The sequence below is a fragment of the Podarcis cretensis genome (genome assembly GCF_951804945.1).
Source record: "Podarcis cretensis genome assembly, chromosome: 8".
NCBI lineage: Eukaryota > Metazoa > Chordata > Lepidosauria > Squamata > Lacertidae > Podarcis > Podarcis cretensis.
Window position 1 is genome coordinate 8,567,504 of NC_137177.1, and position 22,172 is coordinate 8,589,675.

General features: G+C 41.9%; 1 protein-coding gene across 1 annotated transcript in view; it reads left to right on the forward strand.

Moving 5' to 3' along the window:
• The window catches only part of ARHGAP35 (Rho GTPase activating protein 35), an 86,227-nt gene that overhangs the window by 14,059 nt on the left and 49,996 nt on the right, over window positions 1–22,172 (forward strand). The window contains exon 2 of the mRNA XM_079985280.1: window positions 15,660–19,554. Within this exon, the coding sequence (XP_079841406.1) occupies window positions 15,718–19,554 (3,837 nt within the window). The 5' untranslated portion in view covers window positions 15,660–15,717. The remainder of the gene's footprint in view (window positions 1–15,659; window positions 19,555–22,172) is intronic.

Consider the following 22,172-nt stretch of genomic DNA (forward strand, 5'->3'; position numbering starts at 1 on the left):
AATTATATATATATATATTTAAATAATATTTATTAAAGTTTCAACAATTACAGAAAGAAAAAATAAACATAAAGCCCATTAAACAAAAACAAAAACGCAAAAAAGAAAATGCATCCGATCTCCTCATTACGATTCTTTCATTAGCTTATTTCCTTGACCTCCTCACACCTCCCTTTTTTGTATTCTAGGTCTATTATCTATTTCAGCAAATCCTTTCCCTCTTTTAAATTTTTTGTCCTGTAAATTGTCTTAATATAATGTAACTTTACTTTTCCTCCTTTCACCAATTAACAGTCAGTTATTCCCAAATCCTTTATATCCTTCCTGCTAAAATCATATAATATTGTTCCAACATCCTTCTAACAGATATTAATTTTACAGTGTTTCTGTAAATAGTCTTTAAATTTCCTCTAATCTTCCTCCACCGACTCTTCTCCCTGGTCTCGGATTCTGCCAGTCATTTCCACCAGTTCCATATAGTCCATCACCTTCATCTGCCATTCTTCCCGGGTGGGTAGATCTTGTGTCTTCCAATACTTCGCGATGAGTATTCTTGCTGCTGTTGTATGTAAGCTGCAAATTATACATCTGCCATTTGCTGTGGTTGTCCCATCCCTTTGGGACTAAAGCTTTTTGCAGAGAAGCAGCTCTGAAGTGTCCAGCACCTTGATATTTCTTTGGACTTAGAGGGTCTATTGCCTCTTAAGTTTTACTCTGCTTAAGCCCATTAGGACCCACACAGGCAGAGGTTACATATACAGATGCTAGAGTGAACATACGTTGGAGGATCAGAATCAGGCTAGCTTGCCCCCTCATAAGTCATAGAATCATAGAATCATAGAGTTGGAAGAGACCATAAAGGCCATCGAGTCCAACCCCCTGCCAAGCAGGAAACACCATCAGAGTCGTCTTATTGGATCACATATCGGGTGTAAGGTTCGAAATAAGGCCTTACTAGCCCCAAAGGATTTAGGTCCCAGTCACTGTATGTTACACTCTGGTTTAGTGGTGTAGATATCTTGTGGTTTGGTCCTTCATAAGCATCAATGGGCAGCAAGGGAATGTGGGGTGAGCTGGTGTGAAACCCATCACCCACTATGGTTTTGCTTGAGTATTTGCATAGAAGGAGGTTTATATGAAATTCAGAGAGGATCACAGATCAGGTCCACTATAGGTATATTCATCTCTTACACTGAACCCTACAAAGCTTCTAATACTTTTACATGTGCTGATAACACAGCTCTGTATCCCCCCCCTCCTTTTTACATTTCAGAAGCATTTGATATACTCCTTAGGCCATGACATTGTCAGCTTATTCAAATTCAGCATGGTTGCATGGTAGGGAATGCATTACAATGTGCATGTAGAGAGGTTAACCAATAGGCTACTGGAATAGTAAGGTTTCAGATATAAATAAATATCTATTATATTTTAAACGTATTTGTGGAAGGAGGTTATTGGTTTGTTTTTGTTTTATTATGTATTTTGTGTTCTCATTTTGCATTTTTATGTTGTGAACTGCTCTGATCTTCAGCTGAACGGAGATATGCTAATTACTTAATTAATTAAACACACCAGTATAGGAAAATATGTCCAGCCAGTATTTTGACTACTTCAAGTAACTTGATAAGAGTAACCTATATGAACTTTGAAATTGGGATCACTGAATAACATTTTTTAAAAATAATAATTTTGCTATATTTTTTCACATCAACTGATAAATGTTAAATTAAATACAGGGAGTGACATTCAGTGGGGCTTGCCCACTTGCACCACAGAAATCTTGACTGCTGGAAAACATCAGACTTTTACTACTAACTCTGTTAGTAGTTTTAAACTTTGGTTCACTGTCTCCTGTAAATGGTTTGATTTTGAATTCCTCTGAAATGGAACAGAAGTGAGAGCTATACTCATGAAGCACCTATTAATTTCACTGGGGTTTGTGATGGTAATGTTCCTCAGTTGATGGCCCCTTTTTCTTTAGCTGTAGTTTTGGAGGCTAAATTCTGGCTTTTAGCTGCCTAGTTATAATTGCAGAAGCCTTAAACAATTATTTTTAACAATAGCTTTACATTTCTCTTTTGAGAATATCTTTGTCCACTGAACACATCCCTGGGAGTAGGGAAGGCAGGCTGTGATGACCTGAGATAGAGCCTGAATTCCTCCCCCCCCCCCTTTAGTTGGATTTAATGACCCAGCTAGGGAGGTGGTTTGGCTACTGTCCAAGTCTTCAACTATGTGAGCTGTTAGATGCTTCAGAGTGTTCTGATACCAGGGTGATAGGGCTTTGGCAGTGCTCAAACAAGCTATAGAGTGTCTCACATTATTTGTCTAATTCTTATATGTTTGAAGTCTGCTCCCTTAAAAATTATTTGATGTTAATAATAATCTATTTGAATAATAATGCCAGAATAAGGTCTTTACATTTTCTCTTGCAGCTTGAATATTGATGGGGAAACTAGGATTTCCCTTTGCTAGTGATGGATGTGTTTGAGTTGATAACCTCTGCTTGCTTAATTTTTCTTAATACAGAAAGCAGAAGAAAGACCTTGTTCTTATAGTCCATTGAACTGCAATGGGGCAAGGTAAATCTGTAGATGAGGAAAAAAATCTGTGTGCATTGCTTATAAATCACAGAGAGAAAGAGCATAGCTTTAGAGTTCTATATAGGGCATTATTTGAAATAAGCCTGGTTAAAATGAATAGATGTTATACAGTCTTGCACTCTTAAGTTGTTAAGCACAGTGAAAAGAGTTGAGGAGTACAGAGTGATAACGAACGAGCCTTAGAGCTTGGGGTGTGTGCAGTTGCATCTTAATTGGCATCTTTATATACCCAACCTGTACGGTACAAATTCTTAACGTGCTTATTCGGTGTTACAAACAGATGTGGGAAAACCATCTTAGTAAAAATAGCTTTTTATAGATTGCAAACCAATTCATCCCACTGTTACAATGAATAAGAAAACAGGTAGAAAATATTAAACTTTATACTCTGTCTCTTTCCCTGAACTTCATGCTGTTCCCAGGTTTCATACTTGTGTAACATCCCATAAAATATCCAACGCTTTATCTCAGGGCAGAAAGGGATAAGCAATAGTAATCTAAACATGGGCAGTGACATCATACCAGTTAGTAGCTCTTAAATTTCATGCAATTGGCTGCTAAACTAAAAAAGGGGTGTGTGCATTGGGGTGTGGAAAATAAGAGAACCTACTGAAACAGCAGACAGTGTGATGCATTTTAACTTTGTTATAGGAATGCTTGGACTTCTTGACACCTCATAATCCATCAAGGGTTGATGATATAGGCCAGGGGTAGGCAATCTAAGGCCCGGGGGCCAGATGCGGCCCAATCGCCTTCTAAATCCGGCCTGCAGACTGTCCGGGAATCAGCGTGTTTTTACATGCGTAGAATGTGTCCTTTTATTTAAAGTGCATCTCTGGGTTATTTGTGGGGCCTGCCTGGTGTTTTTACATGAGTAGAATGTGTGCTTTTATTAAAAATGTATCTCTGGGTTATTTGTGGGGCATAGATTTGTTCATTCCCCCCCCCCAAAAAAAAATATTGTCTGGCTCACCACAAGGTCTGAGGGACGGTGGACCGGCCCCCGGCTGAAAAAGGTTGCTGACCCCTGATCTAGGCAGTTTCAGTTGCACGTCTTTTCAACAGACCTAAGAACTGTGAAGGCTGTCTGGTTCTTCTTAAAAGAGGATACACGGAGTTCACAGAGGTTGACCCTCCCATGTGTGGAAACCCCCGATGAAGGTGGGGGGAAGTAGAAATGCTGCTAGCATAGATATTTCCCTTTTTTGTCTCATTTATCACTTTTAATTAACAGCTGGCAAAGACGGGGAGCTTTGTTGCTTGAGGAACAAAGCAGTCAGACTGCATCCCATCTGCTGCTCTAGGAAACTAAAGCAGAAAGGTGAGAGAAATCGCCCCTCATTCCCTTTTAAGAACCAATCCAAGAGAGCACAGTTCTCTGGCTGGATGGGAAAGGGAAGCACAGCTCTTTTTATGTGGTAGCACAAAAAGTGGTGGAGTAGTGATGCTGTCTTTTATGAAAGATTCTGAGCAGGCCTAGAGAGAGGTTATTGCGAGAACTGGACTACTTTAAATGTGGCAAAGTTTATTTACCCATACTCCCCCCCCTCCCTTTTTGTGGTGAGCAGACATTGTTTGCTCTCTATGCTGCATGGGAAATCACCTTTGAACCTGAAGGGAGTTTCCAGCACAGCCTGCGATACAGGAATATGAAGGCCTTTTGTTTCAATGCAAAATTTCAAGAACTTTACTAGCTCTTGCAGTTAGTAGCCTAGCTAGTTTTTGGATCTTTGGCCCTATAAATTACAAATGCTAATAGCCAGTTTTGCTATTGGTTTAAGACAGGGGTGGGCAACCTTCAGCCCAAAGCCCTCAACTCCCTTCTGGGCAACCTTCTGAGACCAGAGGCATAAGTGCATGGAGGAACAAATGTTAATTTTACATTTGTACAGTAGGTTTGTTCCTGCCATCCACACAAGCAAGAGGCACGGTCAGAGTTCAAGGCCACATTCTAGCCAGGCAAAACTACTTGGGCTATGAAGCAGGGCCAGCGAGGATGTGGCCTGGGGAGACGTTTGTGGCTTGGAGAGAGATCTGAAGGCCAGAAGAGAGGCCTAGAAAGGGTGCTCCCCAACCAAAAAATGCACATAGCAAATAGTAAACTCTTTATTGTCAAAGCTGACACTGAAGAGTAGTTTGTATGGCTCCAAATACCCATGCACACCAGTCTAATGTCTAGGCAGCTATTCCCAGGTCTGTACTTTGTGCCCTGTATCAGGAGGTTTTTAACACTCGATGTTTTTATTATGTTTTAAGATACGTTGTAAGCCACCCAGAGTGGCTGGCAAAACCCAGCTAGATGGGTGGGGTATCAATAATAAAATTATTATTATTATGGAGCTGTTGTACAGGGGGCCACTCCATTTCCACCAGTTATGTACCTCCCCCCTACAGGCTGTGCGCATGCAGCCAGAGACTGTGCCTGCAAGTCAACTTCCTTTGCTCGTCCCTCTTCAATTCCCTACTGGTTCTGGGAGACAGTGGTGCAGGAGGAGGCGGGGGGAACACCTGGCCTTTTGCTTGCCTGACCTTCCTCTTTTTCTGACCCATTCTGTGCTCCACCCTCCAACTGTGAAGCTTCGCCTTGCCCTGACTCTTGCCTCCTGACAAGCATAGTTCCCCACAAATCACTGCCCCCCCCCAGTCAAACTCCAGGCCCCCTTGTCCTGGTGCACACTCATCAGTGTCCTGCCAGTCCCTGACACTTGATTTAAAATCTAGTTATTGTACTCACTCATTCTGATTTAATAACCAATGGGACTATTGCTAACTAATTGCTGGGATGCTGAACAAGCTATTTTCCCTTTTAAACCTCAGTTTTTATGCTGAGGTGTGTATTGGCTTTCCAGCCTCAGAACAAGGTGGTGAAGGTGTTCAGCAGATGGACTTATTAGACAAATCCCATTTTAAGATTAAACTTGTGGGGAGATAGGATTCCTATGTATCAAATACTGGATATTTCTGGAAATTCTGAGTTGTGTTTTGCGTTTCCCCCTTTAATTTCATGTCTGCTTTCTAAATGATTTTAACAACAGACTTCCTCTTTATAACTAAATAGAGAAGCCCATTGTTCTTAAAAGCTGAAAGTAAGAGAGATGGTAAGACATATAACTAGTACTGTTTGTCGAGAGAAACTCCCCATGCTTCATTAAAAATATATATGTGACTTTCTGGTTACAGATTTGCTTAGATGCTGTGCAACATTTTTTGTAAATCTCAAGAGGCAAAGAAACCCTTTTTCTTTACCTGTGCAGTACCCCTGTACCAGTTCAGGCTTAAGGTTTTTTTTTAGGCACCATTGACTGCTGTCTTTCTCGATTTTCATACCCCTAGTTAGGCATATCAACAGAGATGCCTCCTGCCATGTAGGGCCCAGAATGTTTTTCCTGGCCAAGAAGCAAAATTAAGCTTTTCTTGCTCTTATACAGGTGGTGTTTTCTGCAATGTTTCAAGTGGAGATAAGAATACAGCATCTTATATATGTTTAATTATATGCGCACTAGGCATGCTAAAATGAGGGTTCATTTGTACAGCAGGCTGTACATGATGTATTTATAATCTGCGTGTGCGTATTAATCTTTCGCTTAACATAGATTTTGTGATAGCTAATAAAAGTTGCTCCTTGAACACTGGATTCTTTGAGTGCATTCTCTGTTAGCAGAAGGTTTTGGTATGCAAGTCTATTGAAGTAAACAGAAAAGAGAGAAGCTTTGCCTGTCCAGCTAGGAAGAAAAATGAGTTCTTTTAACAATAATAGTAAAAACAAAACAAAAAGCAAATGAAGCCTTTCTTTTAATTTCTTTCACATAAGTAGCAGACTTAGGTGAGATCTGAATTGTTGAATGACAGGTTTTGCTGCATACACCAGGATTTATGAAGGTCATCCCTTTACTTCTGCAGTTCCCCATCTTTAACTTGAAAAGTCACCCCCAAAATCAAGGGAACCTTGATGCAGCTCTAGGATTTCAGTACTTGATAGAGACAACTGTTGGTAGCATTTACAGAAATCTTTCTATCTCAGTCTCATTTTATTGAAAGAACTGCAAGAGAATTATGCACAATCTTTTACTGAAGTGGAAGGGGGATTGTCCATGTTAATGTCCTCCCTTAGGGACGGCAATGAGGTATGCTACTAATGTGTCATAATTGAAGTTTTACAATATGCCTACTTATCTGCTTTGCTTCCAGGGGATTGTGCTAATCTTAGATGCGTCGTGTTGAAGGAATAGTGTTTTGGAAAACCACCTCTCATAGTGGGCCTTTACCCATGCAACCGATAGTGGGTTTTCTGTGCTGAGGAGAATTCATGCTGCTAAGCAGGACTCGAGTGTATTCATCCCAGCTAGTAGCAGTGCCTGTGTGATTTGCGCACATACTTGGTTCCTCTCCTTGTATCAGTAAATTTCCGAAGGGACCCAGAGGGTGATGCTGGGGTTGGTGTGCATGGCCTGTAAGCTCATGTACACCCTTCATCTAAGAATAGCCCATCTGTTGCCTGAGATTAAATCTTTCAGATCCAGATGGTTAAAAGCTTAAATCAGCCTTTCCAAAGATACAAATGACCCATTTCAGAGATTTTCTACACTTGAGCCACTGTGGTGCAGTGAGAAAATTTACGACTCTGTGAGGAAATCCTTTCCCCATTGTTACACATACAGTATGGGCAGTGGACTGAAGCGGCACCCCTTGCGCTGCTGTGCTTCAGGCTCATTCACCATTTGCTTTATTAAAAGTGATTTTCAACAGTGTGTAATTCTGAACACTAAAACCACACCAAGCTGGAAGTTAGCATTAAATATAAATAATGCACGTGTTTGCAGCAACAAACACCCCTTAAATTAGGTTAATTTGAGGGTATGTTTTAAAGAGAGTGCTGAGTTGGGCTGTGCTTAATTTTGCATAAGAAACGGTATCCAGCAAACAGGGAAGATAATTTAGTTGAGCTACTTGCGGCAGGGAAGCATTACTATACCAATAAAACATCCTAATGTGGGGCTGTATTTCTTGTACCTAATGCAGGGTTAACCAGGGTTCACTCTAATATTGTGTGGCTTCTTTGTTAACTAGCTTTCTGTGCTGAGGAGTCCTGCTTTTCCCCTTTTGCTTTTCTTCCCCCTTTTTGTTGTTTATTACATTGCATTTTCTACAACTGTGATGGGCAGACAAAATCATCAAGATTTGGGTGGATGAGGGCAACATTGGTTAAATAGTAGAGATGTAGATCATGAAAATACATTTGTCTGTCTAAAACAGGGGTCAGCAAACTTTTTCAGCAGGGGGCCAGTCCACTGTCCCTCAGACCTTGGGGGGCGGGGCGGCGGACTATATTTTGGGAAAAAAGAAGAAGGAATTCCTATGCCCCACAAATAACCCAGAGATGCATTTTAAAATAAAGCACACATTCTACTCATGTAAAAACACCAGGCAGGCCCCACAAATAACCCAGAGATGCATTTTAAATAAAAGGACACATTCTACGCATGCAAAAACACGCTGATTCCCAGACCGTCCGCGGGCCGGATTTAGAAGGCAATTGGGCCGGATCTGGCCCCCGGGCCTTAGTTTGCCTACCCATGGTCTAAAATGTGCCCTTACTGATCAGGCAACCAATTTTATATTGGTGCTTCTAAAAACTGCAGGGTACCATCCCAGAAAAGACATATTCTCCTTTTTCTCATGAAGGAATGCCTTTTCTCCACTAACATGAAGAGAAGGGCTGATAGCTGGCGATGGAGCTGTATATACTTGGTTCTAAGTATATGCATGGATTTCACACTCTACTGAATTGGCATTTTTAAATTTAATATTTTTCTCATAACTTTATCTGGAGCTGCTTGCTTGTCTGGTAGGGAAATTATTTACTAGATAATTAATAGAAAATTGAAAAGTGTGTCTGTTTTGCTGATCGAGAGAACAGCAAGAATGGCAACACAGAGCAAAGCATTGAGATTGTGGAGCAGGAGGAGTGAGTATGGAGCTGGTTGTTTGGCTGTTATATGTTGCGACGCCTATCATTTGCAGGCACAGTCTTATATGTTTATAGTTTCACTCTTCGAAACATAGCAGTTCAAGTCCAGTTAAAAGAAGAGCCAGTATTGTGATACCTCAATCCACAGGGCTTCATTAAGTACAGTGGTACCTCGCGTTAAGTACTTAATTCGTTCCGGAGGTCCGTTCTTAACCTGAAACTGTTCTTAACCTGAAGCACCACTTTAGCTAATGGGGCCTCCCGCTGCTGCCGCGCCGCTGGAGCACGATTTCTGTTCTCATCCTGAAGCAAAGTTCTTAACCCGAGGTACTATTTCTGGGTTAGCGGAGTCTGAAGCATATGTAACCCGAGGTACCACTGTACAACATATTTTAGCAAATGCTCATCACCTATAGGTAAAGGTAAAGGGACCCCTGACCATTAGGTCCAGTTGTGACCGACTCTGGGGTTGCGGCGCTCATCTCGCTTTATTGACTGAGGAAGCCGGCGTACAGCTTCCTGGTCATGTGGCCAACATGACTGAGCCGCTTCTGGCGAACCAGAGCAGCGCATGGAAACACCGTTTACCTTCCCGCCGGATCGGTACCTATTTATCTACTTGTACCTTGACGTGTTTTCAAACTGCTAGGTTGGCAGGAGCAGGGACCGAGCAACGGGAGCTCACCCCCGTCGCGGGGATTCGAACCGCTGACCTTCTGATCGGCAAGTCCTAGGCTCTGTGGGTGACTAAAGTTTCAGTGGTGGTGAAGTTCAGTGTGTAACAATGTTTTTTGTTTTAAAAGTTGTACTTAACAAAGATTGTTTACCTGGCCAGTTTCCAAATCGGAGATACTGCTTGTTCATTTGTATCATCAATTTGTTGCTCGTGTCATTTTGCTGTTCTTTTGAATGAAAAGCCTCCCACAGGTTTTCTAGTGCTGAGACAGCCCCCTGCTGCCTTTCTCCTCAGGCACTTGGGCATGCCACTTTGCTGGTTTGTTTTGGTATCCTCCTGCTCTCTTTCCAACACCAGCAGTCTCAATCTTTTCCTACTCTGGCTCTTAATGTTTTCCATTATGGTTTTCTTGCTTTCAACGCATCACAGGAGTTGGAACTTACTAGTATTTGATGGAGAAGACGGTTTTTAGTTTATCTTTGGACTTTGCCATGCAATATTAGCTGGATTTGCTGCCATGTGTCTTCTCCATATTTTGCCTGGTGACATATCGGTTTCTGCTTTTATGTGAGCATTTTTCCCTACCTGTAGTGTTTTGCAGGACACATTATTTCTACTACATTCCAATCCATCTGTGTTGGCTATGAGGACCAGCTTCCATAAGTGGCATAGTTGTGCATCTCTGCAGCCAGCCCACTGAACTTGCTCTTTAGCTTGCTTGCCTGCTTTTCACTCTGACCCAGGCACCAGTGGTGGTGAGAATGATTACCGTATTTTTCGCTCTATAACACGCACCTGACCATAACACGCACATCGTTTTTAGAGGAGGAAAACAAGGGAAAAAACATTCTGAATGAAACAGTGGATGTATCATTTTTGTGCTTCATGCTGTGGCCACAGACATGTGCTCTGATGGTGAATTTGGGCTGACCCAATGCAAAGATCCTGAGGATCCATGTGGATCCATGTTTTGTAACCACGTTTTTGCACCATTGCAGCCCCAGGCAACAGTGGGTGCGTGATTTTGGGGGGGCAGGCTGTAGCCATGGACATGCTATGTGATCTGATGGTGAATTTGGGCTGACCCAATGCAAAGATCCTGTGGATCCATGTGGATCCATGTTTTGTAACCACGTTTTTGCACCATTGCAGCCCCAGGCAACAGCGTGATTTTGGGGGGGCAGGCTGTAACCATGGACATGCTATGTGATCTGATGGTGAATTTGGGGTGACTGAATGCAAAGATCCCGAGGATCCATGTAGATCCATGCTTTTTAACCACGTTTTTGCACCATTGCAGCCCCAGGCAACAGTGGGTGCGTGATTTTTGGGGGGCAGGCTGTAGCCATGGACATGCTATGTGATCTGATGGTGAATTTGGGCTGACCCAATGCAAAGATCCTGAGGATCCATGTGGATCCATGCTTTTTAACCACATTTTAAGTGGCGAGGGAAGGAAAAACACAGAAGGGACAAGGAGCAGGAGAGGGGTGTGCAGAGAAGCAGCTGGCTAAGAATGCAGGAGAGGGGTAGGGAGGAAAGGAAGGCAAAAGTTTTCCCTCACCTACCCACCCAAGCAGCCAGCTCGCGCGCTCTCTCTCTCTCTCTCTCTCTCACTCCTGCATGTTTTCAGCTTTCCCCTCTGCTTGCCGGGAGGGGAGGGGCTTTCCCTGCTCTTTGTTCCGTTTGAGCAAACACAGCAAGGAAACAGAGGTGGGTGGGCAGTAAGACCCTGAGGCAGAATGCCGGAAAGCAGCCGCTTCCTCTTTTCAAGTTTCCCTTCTAGGAGACACAGGATTTGATTTTTGCCTGCTTTTTTTGCCTCCCCTTGCACCAATTGGCTCCAGGGACCACACATTCGCTCAATAACACGCACAGACATTTCCCCTTCCTTTTTAGGAGAAAAAATCTGCGTGTTATAGAAGGAAAAATACGGTAGTCCTAAAAGCCATTGTCTGCTTGCTCATTGGCTTTCTGCGTAGCAAGCAAACAGGTGGTAGTAATTATGAGAAAGAGAAGCATCAGAAACAAGATTTGAGAATAAGAGTAGGGTTGCAAGATGCTGGGCTTGGTTTCATAGACTCTTAGAGTTCGAAGGCATCTCAGAGGTCATCCAGTCCAACCCCTAATCGGTGCAGGATCTGCATACAGAATGCAACTACAGCACCCCTAACTGCGCATCATTCTCTTCTCCAGTCTAAAAACGCCCAGTTTCTAGATCCCTTACCATCCTGATCATAATCCTTGGACACACTTCAGTTCAATGTTCTTCTTAATGTGTCAGTGTTCTTCTTAATGTGTGGCACACAGAACTGAGCAGCAGCAAGGAGGTGCCATTTTACACAGAAGTGCCAGGATTTATCTGTTCGTTTCATTCAAGAATCTCTTCCCATAAAATATCCTAGAGCAACTTGACAATAAGTATCAACAATAAAACAATAATAAATAGAATTTGAAATACAATCCAAACTGGAATAAAAATGTCCATGTAAAAGGCTTGTTGGTTAAGGAATATTTATATGTGTATATTTACATTGAGGAGAAAGCTGCTGATCAATCCTCTGCCATTATCTTTCTTGGACTGCAGCATGAAAGGGAAATAGATAATCAGTCTTATAGTCAGGGTACTACATTGTACACCAGTAGGATCTGATTCTAAGGCCCCAAACCCCTTATGCTGACACTGTGATAGATGTTGTCCTGTGTGAGGTAATGTGTATAATCAAGAATGTTGACTGTGAATCTTTTAAGTTCAAATTTGAGGTGCCAAGCCCTGAGAGTTGCATGCAAAAAACTATTCTTGGTCTGAGCGCCATTGGCTGTAAAGATGCCTTTGACTGCTAAAACTAATTTACTATGAAAATTCTAGTAGAATTAGGTTCTTTCAGGGTTGAGAATCTTGTTGCCCATTACTTTATATGTGAGAAAAGCCCAGCCCAAAACATTCCAGCTGCACCAGCTGCACTGAATGGACTTGGACTTAGTAGAAAATCTTTGATTTATAACTGTAAAATGAAGATAAAATATCCAGTTGGCTGTAGATTCAGAGCAGCCCTCAGTTTATAGTACGTGTCAACTTCCTCTATCCCACTTTTTTTGTAGTAGTCCAAATACTTAATCTGGTGACTCAGCTATTTTTTTTAACTACCTCTTAGAAAAGTTGAATGCACTTAAGATCAAATGTTCTAGGTTTCCTTTTCTAACTCAAGCGTACAATAGCATTTTCAAACGTACAGCAGCCTTTTGTCTTGTGTAATTCATTCCAACTGAAGAACTAGTTAAACTACATTATTCAGCCATCAAAGCAAAGGATAATTTATACTGGTTGCGGATTCAAAGTCCACATTCTCTAAAAACAGGCATGTTGTAACTATGAAAGCAAGCAATGCCATTTGAATGCCTCCCCTCAAATTTTAAATGATAGTGTCAGTTTTAACATGTCACTAAAGCAGTATGATTGAGACTGCTGATTGTTTCGTAATTTAATTTAATAATTTAAATTTTGTTTCATTTTTTTATAAGAGTATTTTTAGGGTGCCTTGTAGGGATTAAGCCTCCCAAGGTGGATTATGTAACAGTATTTTAAATATTTTTAAATCACTAAGCAAATATTAAAACAGTTCTGGGAAGAAAAGAGCCACTTAAAAGCAAGTAGTTATGATACCACAGTAATATTACTTAAGAATTTACTTGGGTCTTTTCACACTTTTAACTGGTTGTTATCCTATTAGACTGAGCCTGTGAGTTCAGGGAGTTCAGTTCACCCTCCTGATGAATGAAATCATCAGCTGTTAATCTGGTACCATTCTTTACATTAAAAAAAACACCAAAGAGGTCTTTGGCTTGGTGCATTTGGTGTTGACAACATTGTGTACATAAACATTAAATATGTTTGAGTAGAGGGAGAGTACGGAGTGTATGCTTGTAGTAGTAGTTTCATTATTTCTGTCTCTCTAAGACTGTGTTTTAAGTAAACAGCTTTTCTTGCTGTTCTCCAGGACAGAACTTTCTCACTCTCATTGTTAGTGATGGACTATTTCAATGGAGTTTTGTAGCGAGGTGGCAAAGAGAGTTTATAGTTTGCGGACATGCGGCTATTACCCACAGACCACATGGTGTGGCAGTTAATAGGTAGTTAGGATGTTTTCTCATTCATTGTGATTAGTGCTTGGTTAGTAACTGCTGCCAGATAAACTGCAGAAAGTAGAAACACAGTTGTCCATCTAAACCTTTATTGGCATAACCTTTTGCCTGATGGGTAAGAGTTGCTCTCCTTTTCTAAACTAGCTTATCTGCTCAGCTTTCCTTGCGAATTTCTTGTTTCAGGAAATCTGGAAGTGGTCTTGCCTCATGTTCCCATACGTGTCCTGTGTCTAGAGCATGCACCCCTAAACTTGGCCCCCCAGCTGTTTTGGGACTACAACTCCCATCATCCCTAGCTAACAGGGCCAGTGGTCAGGGATGATGGGAATTGTAGTCACAGAACAGCTGGAGGGCCAAGTTTGGAGATGCCTGGTCTAGAGTATTTGAAATCACCCCAAACAAGAGATACCTAGATACACTGATAAATCTGGGCTGAGTAATGCAAGAATTTTTCTCCCTCAAGGAAACTTTTGGAGCATTTTGGGGATATTGCCAGCTGGAATTTGCAGTAGGTAGCAATTGCCAAAATTCAAGTGTTTCTAAAACCCCCATATTGTCACAGTGGAAAATATTAAACTGTAAAACTAATCACATTACTGTTCATGACTGGGGACTTCCAACATTTTTAAAAGTAACCAAACCCCAATATTCTAACGCAGGTAATGAGCAGTTGTGGTCCATTGCAAAGAATGTTGGGTTTGGGAGGCTTCAGTTAAAAGTCTTCTTGTGTTTTAGTGGCCTTGGCCAATAAGTTCCTCATGGATGCAGTGGCCATTTAGTTATTCTGAAGATGAGCAAGAAAAACTATTAAGGCAACTTACACACTGAAAATACTAATTTTTTTTATTCCACGTGTCTCAAGGCAGCATACAAAGCCTATATATGTATATTGCTGAGGGCGGGGGAGCCCCTGAAATGTGACAGTGACAGAATATATTGTTCATTAGAATGCTCACTTTGTTCACAGCTACATCGATTTCTGTTTTGTCAATTGCCATGGTGCTTTGGATACTGCCTAGAACAAGTGTTCTGACTGTGCACCAGTCGAGCTTTGGTACATAGTTCACATTTTTAAGCTTCTCCTAATAACATGAACAAATTCAAACAACAAAGTGATAGTCCTCTTGCAAGGGCTTACTGACCTTGAGCAATATGAGTAGACAGACATTGTGCAAATGGAAATCAGAATACTTAAGGGTATGTTCTTTCCCTGCCAGGGATTCTGTGCCTCCAACAGCCTTCCAGCAGGTGAATGTTCAACAGGTCCACATTTGCCCTTTTGATGCCAAAGAAAGCTTCAATTGTCAATTTCTGCCTGTCAAAAAACCATTTAAAAACACAGGACTTTTGCCAAGAGAAGGTGACTTCAATATTATATGGGATAATTGTCCACACAGCTCCTATCTTGTGTCTCCATGGTCCCCCCCTTCTGTCCCTCATTCTGCTATCACTTCTTTGTGGCCCTCAATGCATTCCCCTCCCCCTACAGAACTGACGGAAGCAATGAGAGAGAAGCAATGGACTCATAGTACAAGGCTTATCTCAAATGCAGCCCTCCATGATGCTTCCCCTGCATTAAAACAGGGCTGCATTGTAGAGGCTGTGGGTGGGGTTTTCTTCTTGCTTCGTACCATGAAGAAGAAATTTTTTTGGAAGGGTCAATAGAGCTACTTCCTAAAAGGGTATGCAAGTCTTTTTCCATTCCATCCTTCCTAAAATCAAGAGAACTGCACAAGCAGCTTTTGCGGTATTGCATTGTTGGGTCTTCCAAGTGCTTCCTCTTTCTTCCTGGTGCGAAGCAAGAAGGGCAGCACTCCTGCCTATAGAGACAGTGTCTTGGAAGCTGTTTGTAATATAGAATACTTATTAGCATTACTGGCATTCAGGTTTGCACCCCATAACAGTGGACCCATTTCCTTTTCAGGAAAGAAAGGGGAAGAGGAAAAAATGCCTGTGGAACCGACTGCCCCCCCCCTTTATGCTGCTTTTAAAATGAGAAAGGATATTAGGGCTGTAAAGATGGTTGTAGAAAGGGTGTTCTTTACTTGTTTCCTGGTAGTGTGTGTGAGAGAGAATTCCAGGAGCAATTTTCAGAACCCAGCCTCAAAATCAGTTTCTACTTTAATATTTGTCTTCGTAATACATTTAAAGCATAACTTGTCCTTTTATCATTTTATCTCATGTTTGTGCTAAAGATCTTTCTTAGAACCATGCTAGTGCTATCCCTTTAATCATCCTAAGACTGTGTTTGTTTTCTTTTCTCTAGGGGGGAATGCTGTCTATCCAGTGCTGAGGATCAGTGACAACTGAGCTGCTGATGGCGCATGCAGCAGGGAAATAGCCACCTTCGCTGTCCTGGAGATGATTCACCTGGATCGCCAACAGCCATCCAGTCATTTTTGATATTGCATGGGAGTGCGGCAGACTCTAATACTCTAGGAAGAAGCCGAGTGTGGCAGGATGTTTGGATGATGATGATGGCAAGGAAGCAAGATGTTCGCATTCCCACCTACAACATCAGTGTGGTGGGGTTGTCTGGGACAGAAAAAGAGAAAGGGCAGTGTGGCATTGGGAAGTCTTGCCTGTGCAATCGGTTTGTACGGCCCAGGGCAGATGACTTCCATTTGGACCACACTTCGGTTCTCAGCACCAGTGACTTTGGAGGAAGGGTGGTTAACAATGACCACTTTTTGTACTGGGGGGAAGTTGTGCGTTCTTTGGAGGACTGTGTGGAATGTAAAATGCATATTGTGGAGCAGACTGAGTTTATTGATGACCAGACTTTTCAGCCCCACCGCAGCACAGCCCTGCAGCCCTACATCAAAAGGGCGGCTGCGACAAAACTCGCATCAGCTGAAAAGCTCATGTACTTTTGCACTGATCAGCTTGGGCTGGAGCAAGACTTTGAACAGAAGCAGATGCCAGATGGCAAGCTGCTGGTGGACGGCTTTCTCCTCTGCATCGACGTCAGCAGGGGTATGAACAGGAACTTTGACGATCAGCTCAAGTTTGTTTCAAACCTGTACAATCAACTCACGAAAACTAAAAAGCCCACTGTGGTGGTTCTGACAAAGTGTGACGAAGGAGTGGAGCGGTACATTAGAGATGCGCACACTTTTGCCTTAAGCAAAAAGAACCTCCAGGTGGTGGAGACGTCTGCCAGATCCAATGTGAACGTTGACTTGGCTTTCAGCACTTTAGTGCAGCTGATCGACAAAAGCAGGGGCAAAACTAAAATTATCCCTTACTTTGAGGCTTTGAAGCAGCAGAGCCAGCAGATTGCTGCTGCTAAAGATAAGTACGAGTGGCTGGTGAGCCGCATAGTCAAAAACCACAATGAGACTTGGTTGAATGTCTCACGGAAGATGCAGTCCTCCCCTGAGTATCAGGATTATGTGTATCTGGAAGGGACGCAGAAAGCCAAGAAGCTCTTCCTGCAGCACATTCATCGCCTCAAACAAGAACATATAGAGCGCAGGAGGAAGATGTACCTTGCCTCATTGCCCCTTGCTTTTGATGCCCTTGTTCCAGACCTGGATGAAATAAACCACTTGAGCTGCATAAAAATGGAGAAGCTGCTGGAGACAAAACCAGACTTCTTAAAGTGGTTTGTTGTTCTTGAAGAGACCCCCTGGGATGCCACCAGCCATATAGATAACATGGAGAATGAGCGCATTCCATTTGACCTGATGGAGACCCTGCCTGCTCAGCAGCTCTATGAGGCCCACTTAGAGAAGTTGAGGAACGAGAGGAAAAGGGCAGAAATGAGAAGGTCTTTCAAAGAGAATTTGGAGACTTCCCCTTTCATAACACCAGGAAAACCTTGGGAAGAAGCTCGCAGTTTCATCATGAACGAGGATTTTTATATGTGGCTTGAGGAGTCTGTCTACATGGATATTTACAGTCGACATCAAAAGCAAATTATAGAGAGGGCCAAGGAAGAATTTCAGGAACTGCTTTTAGAGTACTCAGAACTGTTCTATGAACTGGAGCTTGATGCCAAACCAAGCAAGGAGAAAATGGGTGTCATCCAGGATGTGTTGGGTGAAGAGCAGAGATTTAAAGCACTACAAAAGCTGCAAGCTGAACGAGATGCCCTGATCTTGAAACACATTCATTTTGTTTACCACCCAACAAAGGAAACCTGTCCCAGCTGTCCAGCTTGCATAGATGCTAAAATCGAGCACTTGATAAGTTCTAGGTTTATCAGGCCATCTGATCGCAATCAGAAAAACTTGCTTTCAGATTCCAATATAGATAGAATCAATCTAGTCATTCTTGGTAAAGATGGACTTGCACGTGAGCTAGCAAATGAGATTCGAGCTCTTTGCACAAATGATGACAAGTATGTGATAGATGGGAAGATGTATGAACTCTCCTTGAGACCTATAGAGGGTAATGTGAGACTTCCTGTTAATTCTTTCCAGACACCAACATTTCAGCCGCATGGTTGCCTCTGCCTTTATAACTCTAAGGAATCTCTGTCTTACGTTGTTGAAAGTATTGAAAAGAGCAGAGAGTCAACCCTTGGCCGAAGGGACAACCACTTAGTTCATCTTCCTCTGACTCTGATTCTGGTCAACAAGAGAGGAGATACCAGTGGAGAAACACTACACAGTTTAATACAGCAAGGACAGCAGATTGCCAGTAAGCTACAATGCGTCTTCCTCGACCCTGCTTCTACTGGCATTGGATATGGGCGTAATATTAATGAAAAGCAGATCAGTCAAGTTCTGAAAGGCTTGTTGGACTCAAAGCGAAACTTAAATCTTATGAGCTCAACAGCAAGCATTAAAGATCTGGCTGATATCGACCTTCGGATTGTCATGTGCTTGTTGTGCGGAGATCCTTTTAATGCAGATGATATTATTCTACCTATTCTTCAGTCCCAAACCTGTAGGCCTTCCCAGTGTGGAAGCAGCAATTCTGTCTTACTTGAATATCCCATAGGACCACACAAGAGGCGTATAGAACTCTCCTTGCTTTCATACCATTCCTCTTTTAGCATTAGGAAAAGCTGGTTGGTCCATGGCTACATTTTGTTTTATTCAGCTAAACGTAAAGCATCTTTGGCTATGTTACGTGCCTTTCTTTGTGAAGTGCAGGACATTATCCCTGTTCAGATAGTGGCACTCACTGATGGCTCAATAGATGTTCTAGACAATGATTTAAGCAGAGAACAGTTAACCGAGGGAGAAGAAATTGCCCAGGATATAGATGGGAAGTTTACAACGATACCTTGCAGTCAACCTCAACATAAACTAGAGATTTTTCATCTGTTTTTCAAAGATGTGGTGGAGAGGAAAAACATCATTGAAGCTACCCACATGTACGATAATGCCGCTGAAGCGTGCAGCACCACAGAAGAAGTGTTCAATTCACCCCGGGCTGGCTCGCCTCTCTGTAATTCAAACCTTCATGATTCAGAAGAAGATATTGAGCCTCCAACCTACAGCCCTTTCAGAGACGACACATCCATGCCCACTTTGTCCAAAGATCTTTCTAAACTTTCCATGGAGTTGGAGGGGAATGATGGTCTTTCTGTCTTTTCTGCTATGAGCACTTTTGAAAGCAAATTGAACAACAAAGTACCTCCGCCAGTGAAACCAAAGCCCCCTGTCCACTTTGATATTAAGGGGGACATCTCCTATTTGGATCAAGGGCATAGGGATGCACAGAGGAAGTCCATGTCTTCGACCACGTGGCCACCTACAGATGGCTTTGACCCTTCCGATTATGCGGAACCCATGGACGCAGTAGTGAAACCAAGGAACGAGGAGGAAAATATCTACTCTGTGCCTCACGACAGCACCCAAGGCAAAATCATCACCATTCGTAACATTAACAAAACCCAGTCCAATGGCAGCGGCAACGGGTCGGACAGTGAAATGGACACAAGCTCCTTAGAACGAGGCCGGAAGGTGTCCATCATTAGTAAACCAGTGTTGTATCGGACAAGATGCACGAGGCTTGGGAGATTTGCCAGTTACAGGACCAGTTTCAGTGTAGGGAGTGATGATGAATTGGGGCCAATTAGGAAGAAAGAAGAAGACCACACTTCCCAAGGATATAAGGGAGATAATGCTGTCATTCCATATGAGACGACTGATGAAGATCCAAGGAAAAGAAACATCTTACGTAGCTTGAGGAGGACAACAAAGGTAACTTAATACTTTCAACGTGTTTTTAATTTTAATTTTCAAGGTTTTTTACTAAGATAATCAGAGTTACAATACGAGTGCAAACATTCAAATTGTATGAAATATGAACAGCTCTCTTACCTATTCAGCAGTCTGTATATGAGAGAAAATTGTAAAGGATGCCATCAAATTCTTTCCAGAGTTTGTTTGGAAACTGAAAACAAATGTGCATTTTCCTTTTCCTTTTTCCTTTTTTTTTTTTTTTTGAAATATTTTCTGATGACCTTTCCTGATCAAGATGATAGATTAGATGCGTCTGCTTTATAAGGGTGGAAAATGTGTTGTAATGAAAGGTTATAAATTGTTTCCCCCTTTACATTCCATTTTTCATTTTCAAGTCCAGCTTCTAAAAGCAAATTGGGAACAAGTAGCAGCTGATTCCTTCTTATGGAGTAGAGAATTTTGAAGAACATTTGTCTGGCATGCAGTGTGAAGCTTGTGTTTAAACTTAATATTTGGGAGCTTCATTGTTGTTCTAAAATGGAATGACTTGAAATATCCCATCCAGAATGTGCAGAGCAGCCAGTCAAACAGCAGCTTTTAATCTTGTAAATAAGATATGTGGAAAGCTAGTTTTCATGTAAGATTTATCTCTTCGTTTCAAACTTTTCTTTCACTGAGTTATTTTCTTAATTTGGGTTTTTTTCCATTACAACACAAACAGCTACTGAACAGAAGTAGGTTCATTTCTTTTATGCAAAGACTTTTGTCTCTTTAAACAATGTCGTGACTGCTTTGCAAAACAGTGGTGATTTCATACTTGCAGCAGCTGCCCTCTTGCCAGCAGGGTATAGTTCTCTTCATTGGCATTAAGAGCCCTGTTCCTGGAAGAGAGAAAAAACACAAAGGCAGACTGAACTGGTAAAACCCCTTTTGAGGAAGCTTCAGTAATAGCTTGGAGCTTTCTTTTTCTTGCAGGTTTTTTAATATATATATATTTTGCTTCAGAATTCTGTAATGGCATAATACAGTGGGAGCTGGAAGTATTAAAAGTTAAAAGTCTAATTTCCTCTTCCTGAATCCCACGATAATAAGAAAGAATGTGAATGCCGTTAATTCTTCTGTTCTGGTGTAGACTGTGTGTGCATTACCACAGCACCTATTTGAACTCCCAGTAAAGAGAGAGTAGACTTGGACGTGCAAAGGAGAGTGGAGGTCAGCCCTCTAAGCATTTTCATGAAGTGTAGAAGCAATATCTAGAAGTGTTAGCTTACCCCTCAGAAAACAACCAAAAACTGTGACTGGAATGCATTCAAAGGCCACGGGGAAAGGCTTGGGAGGTGCCAACCTACTGCATAGCCAGCAGAGGGAGCACAGGTTAACTGCCAGACATAACTTCCAAAGCTTAAAAGCTGATGCAAGAACAGTAAATTGAAAGCTTTTGTGAATTTCAAGCCTTGTTGGCAGTACAGAGGGAGCATCTCAAATACTTGCTTAATAGAAAAAAGGACAAATGGGAGGAGAGCTGTACTTTTAGGGAATAAATAATGGAGTGGAGTGGGCTCTTAGTGGCATCTCACTTTTTAAATAGCATATTCATTCAAGTTAGGAGTGTTAATATTTGTGCTCCTAAGGAAGGTATCAACAGGCAACTTTCTCTATGGGTCTTAAAACATGAGGCTGTTCAGCGTTTGCATGCTCTGAAAAGCAGCCTTGTTTAAGCAGCAGCACCTACTCACCAGTCTGCTAGGAAAGCCTGGAAGTCAGCACAGACATGCTTTCTCATCACCCAGAGTGGTTTGTAGCTTCAGCGACACTAACAACTATGCCGATCTGCAAGTGGTAATCACAAGAAGTTTAATGCTAAGTTTGATAACCAAATAAGGTTGGTACAGACATACAGTACTTTATTTTTTTTTTTAAAAAAAAGAATAGCTATTCCTTCTCAATGTGTTGTGAATCGCCCTGAGATGTGTGGATGAATGGCGTTATACAAATTTTAATAATAATAATAATAATAATAATAATAATAATAATAATAAAAGCCAGCATGTCAAGCAGTGTTAGAAACTGAGATACGAAAGCTAGGAACTAAATGGCACCTAGGTTTTGGGCGCAGCAACAGAATGTCTAGATGCACTTTTTTTATAACAAGCAGTGCTGAAAATGAATGAACTGCAGCTAAAATATTATGTTCATTTTTCCCATGGTCTAGCCCTTCCCTTGCCCACCGCCCCAATATTCTTAAGAGGGTCTCTTCTCCAGTCTTCAGAGAGTAGCTGGCAGTGGGGAGGCAGAAAAAAGCCCTCCTTTCCTTCCACTCTGCAGTTTTAATCTGAAATCTTAGGCACAGTACTGTGCCCAGAGCTCAGAAACTGCTCGCATTAATGAAATTCCCTGTCACAAAATGCACTTAGAACAACGGGAGTTTTGAGCACTGGTGTTTTGCATTTCCCTCCCTCTAAATTCTCTACCTCAGTTGGTACTTAACTTAAAATTCTCCCCCATCTTGCTTTGCTGGGACCCTGGTCCAAAGCATGCACAGCAACAGTTGCTTTTTATAACAGAAAAAGATGTTGAAAGATCTATTCACAGAGCTCCCATCCTATATGTAGTTTGACTCTCCATCTTCTGCCTCA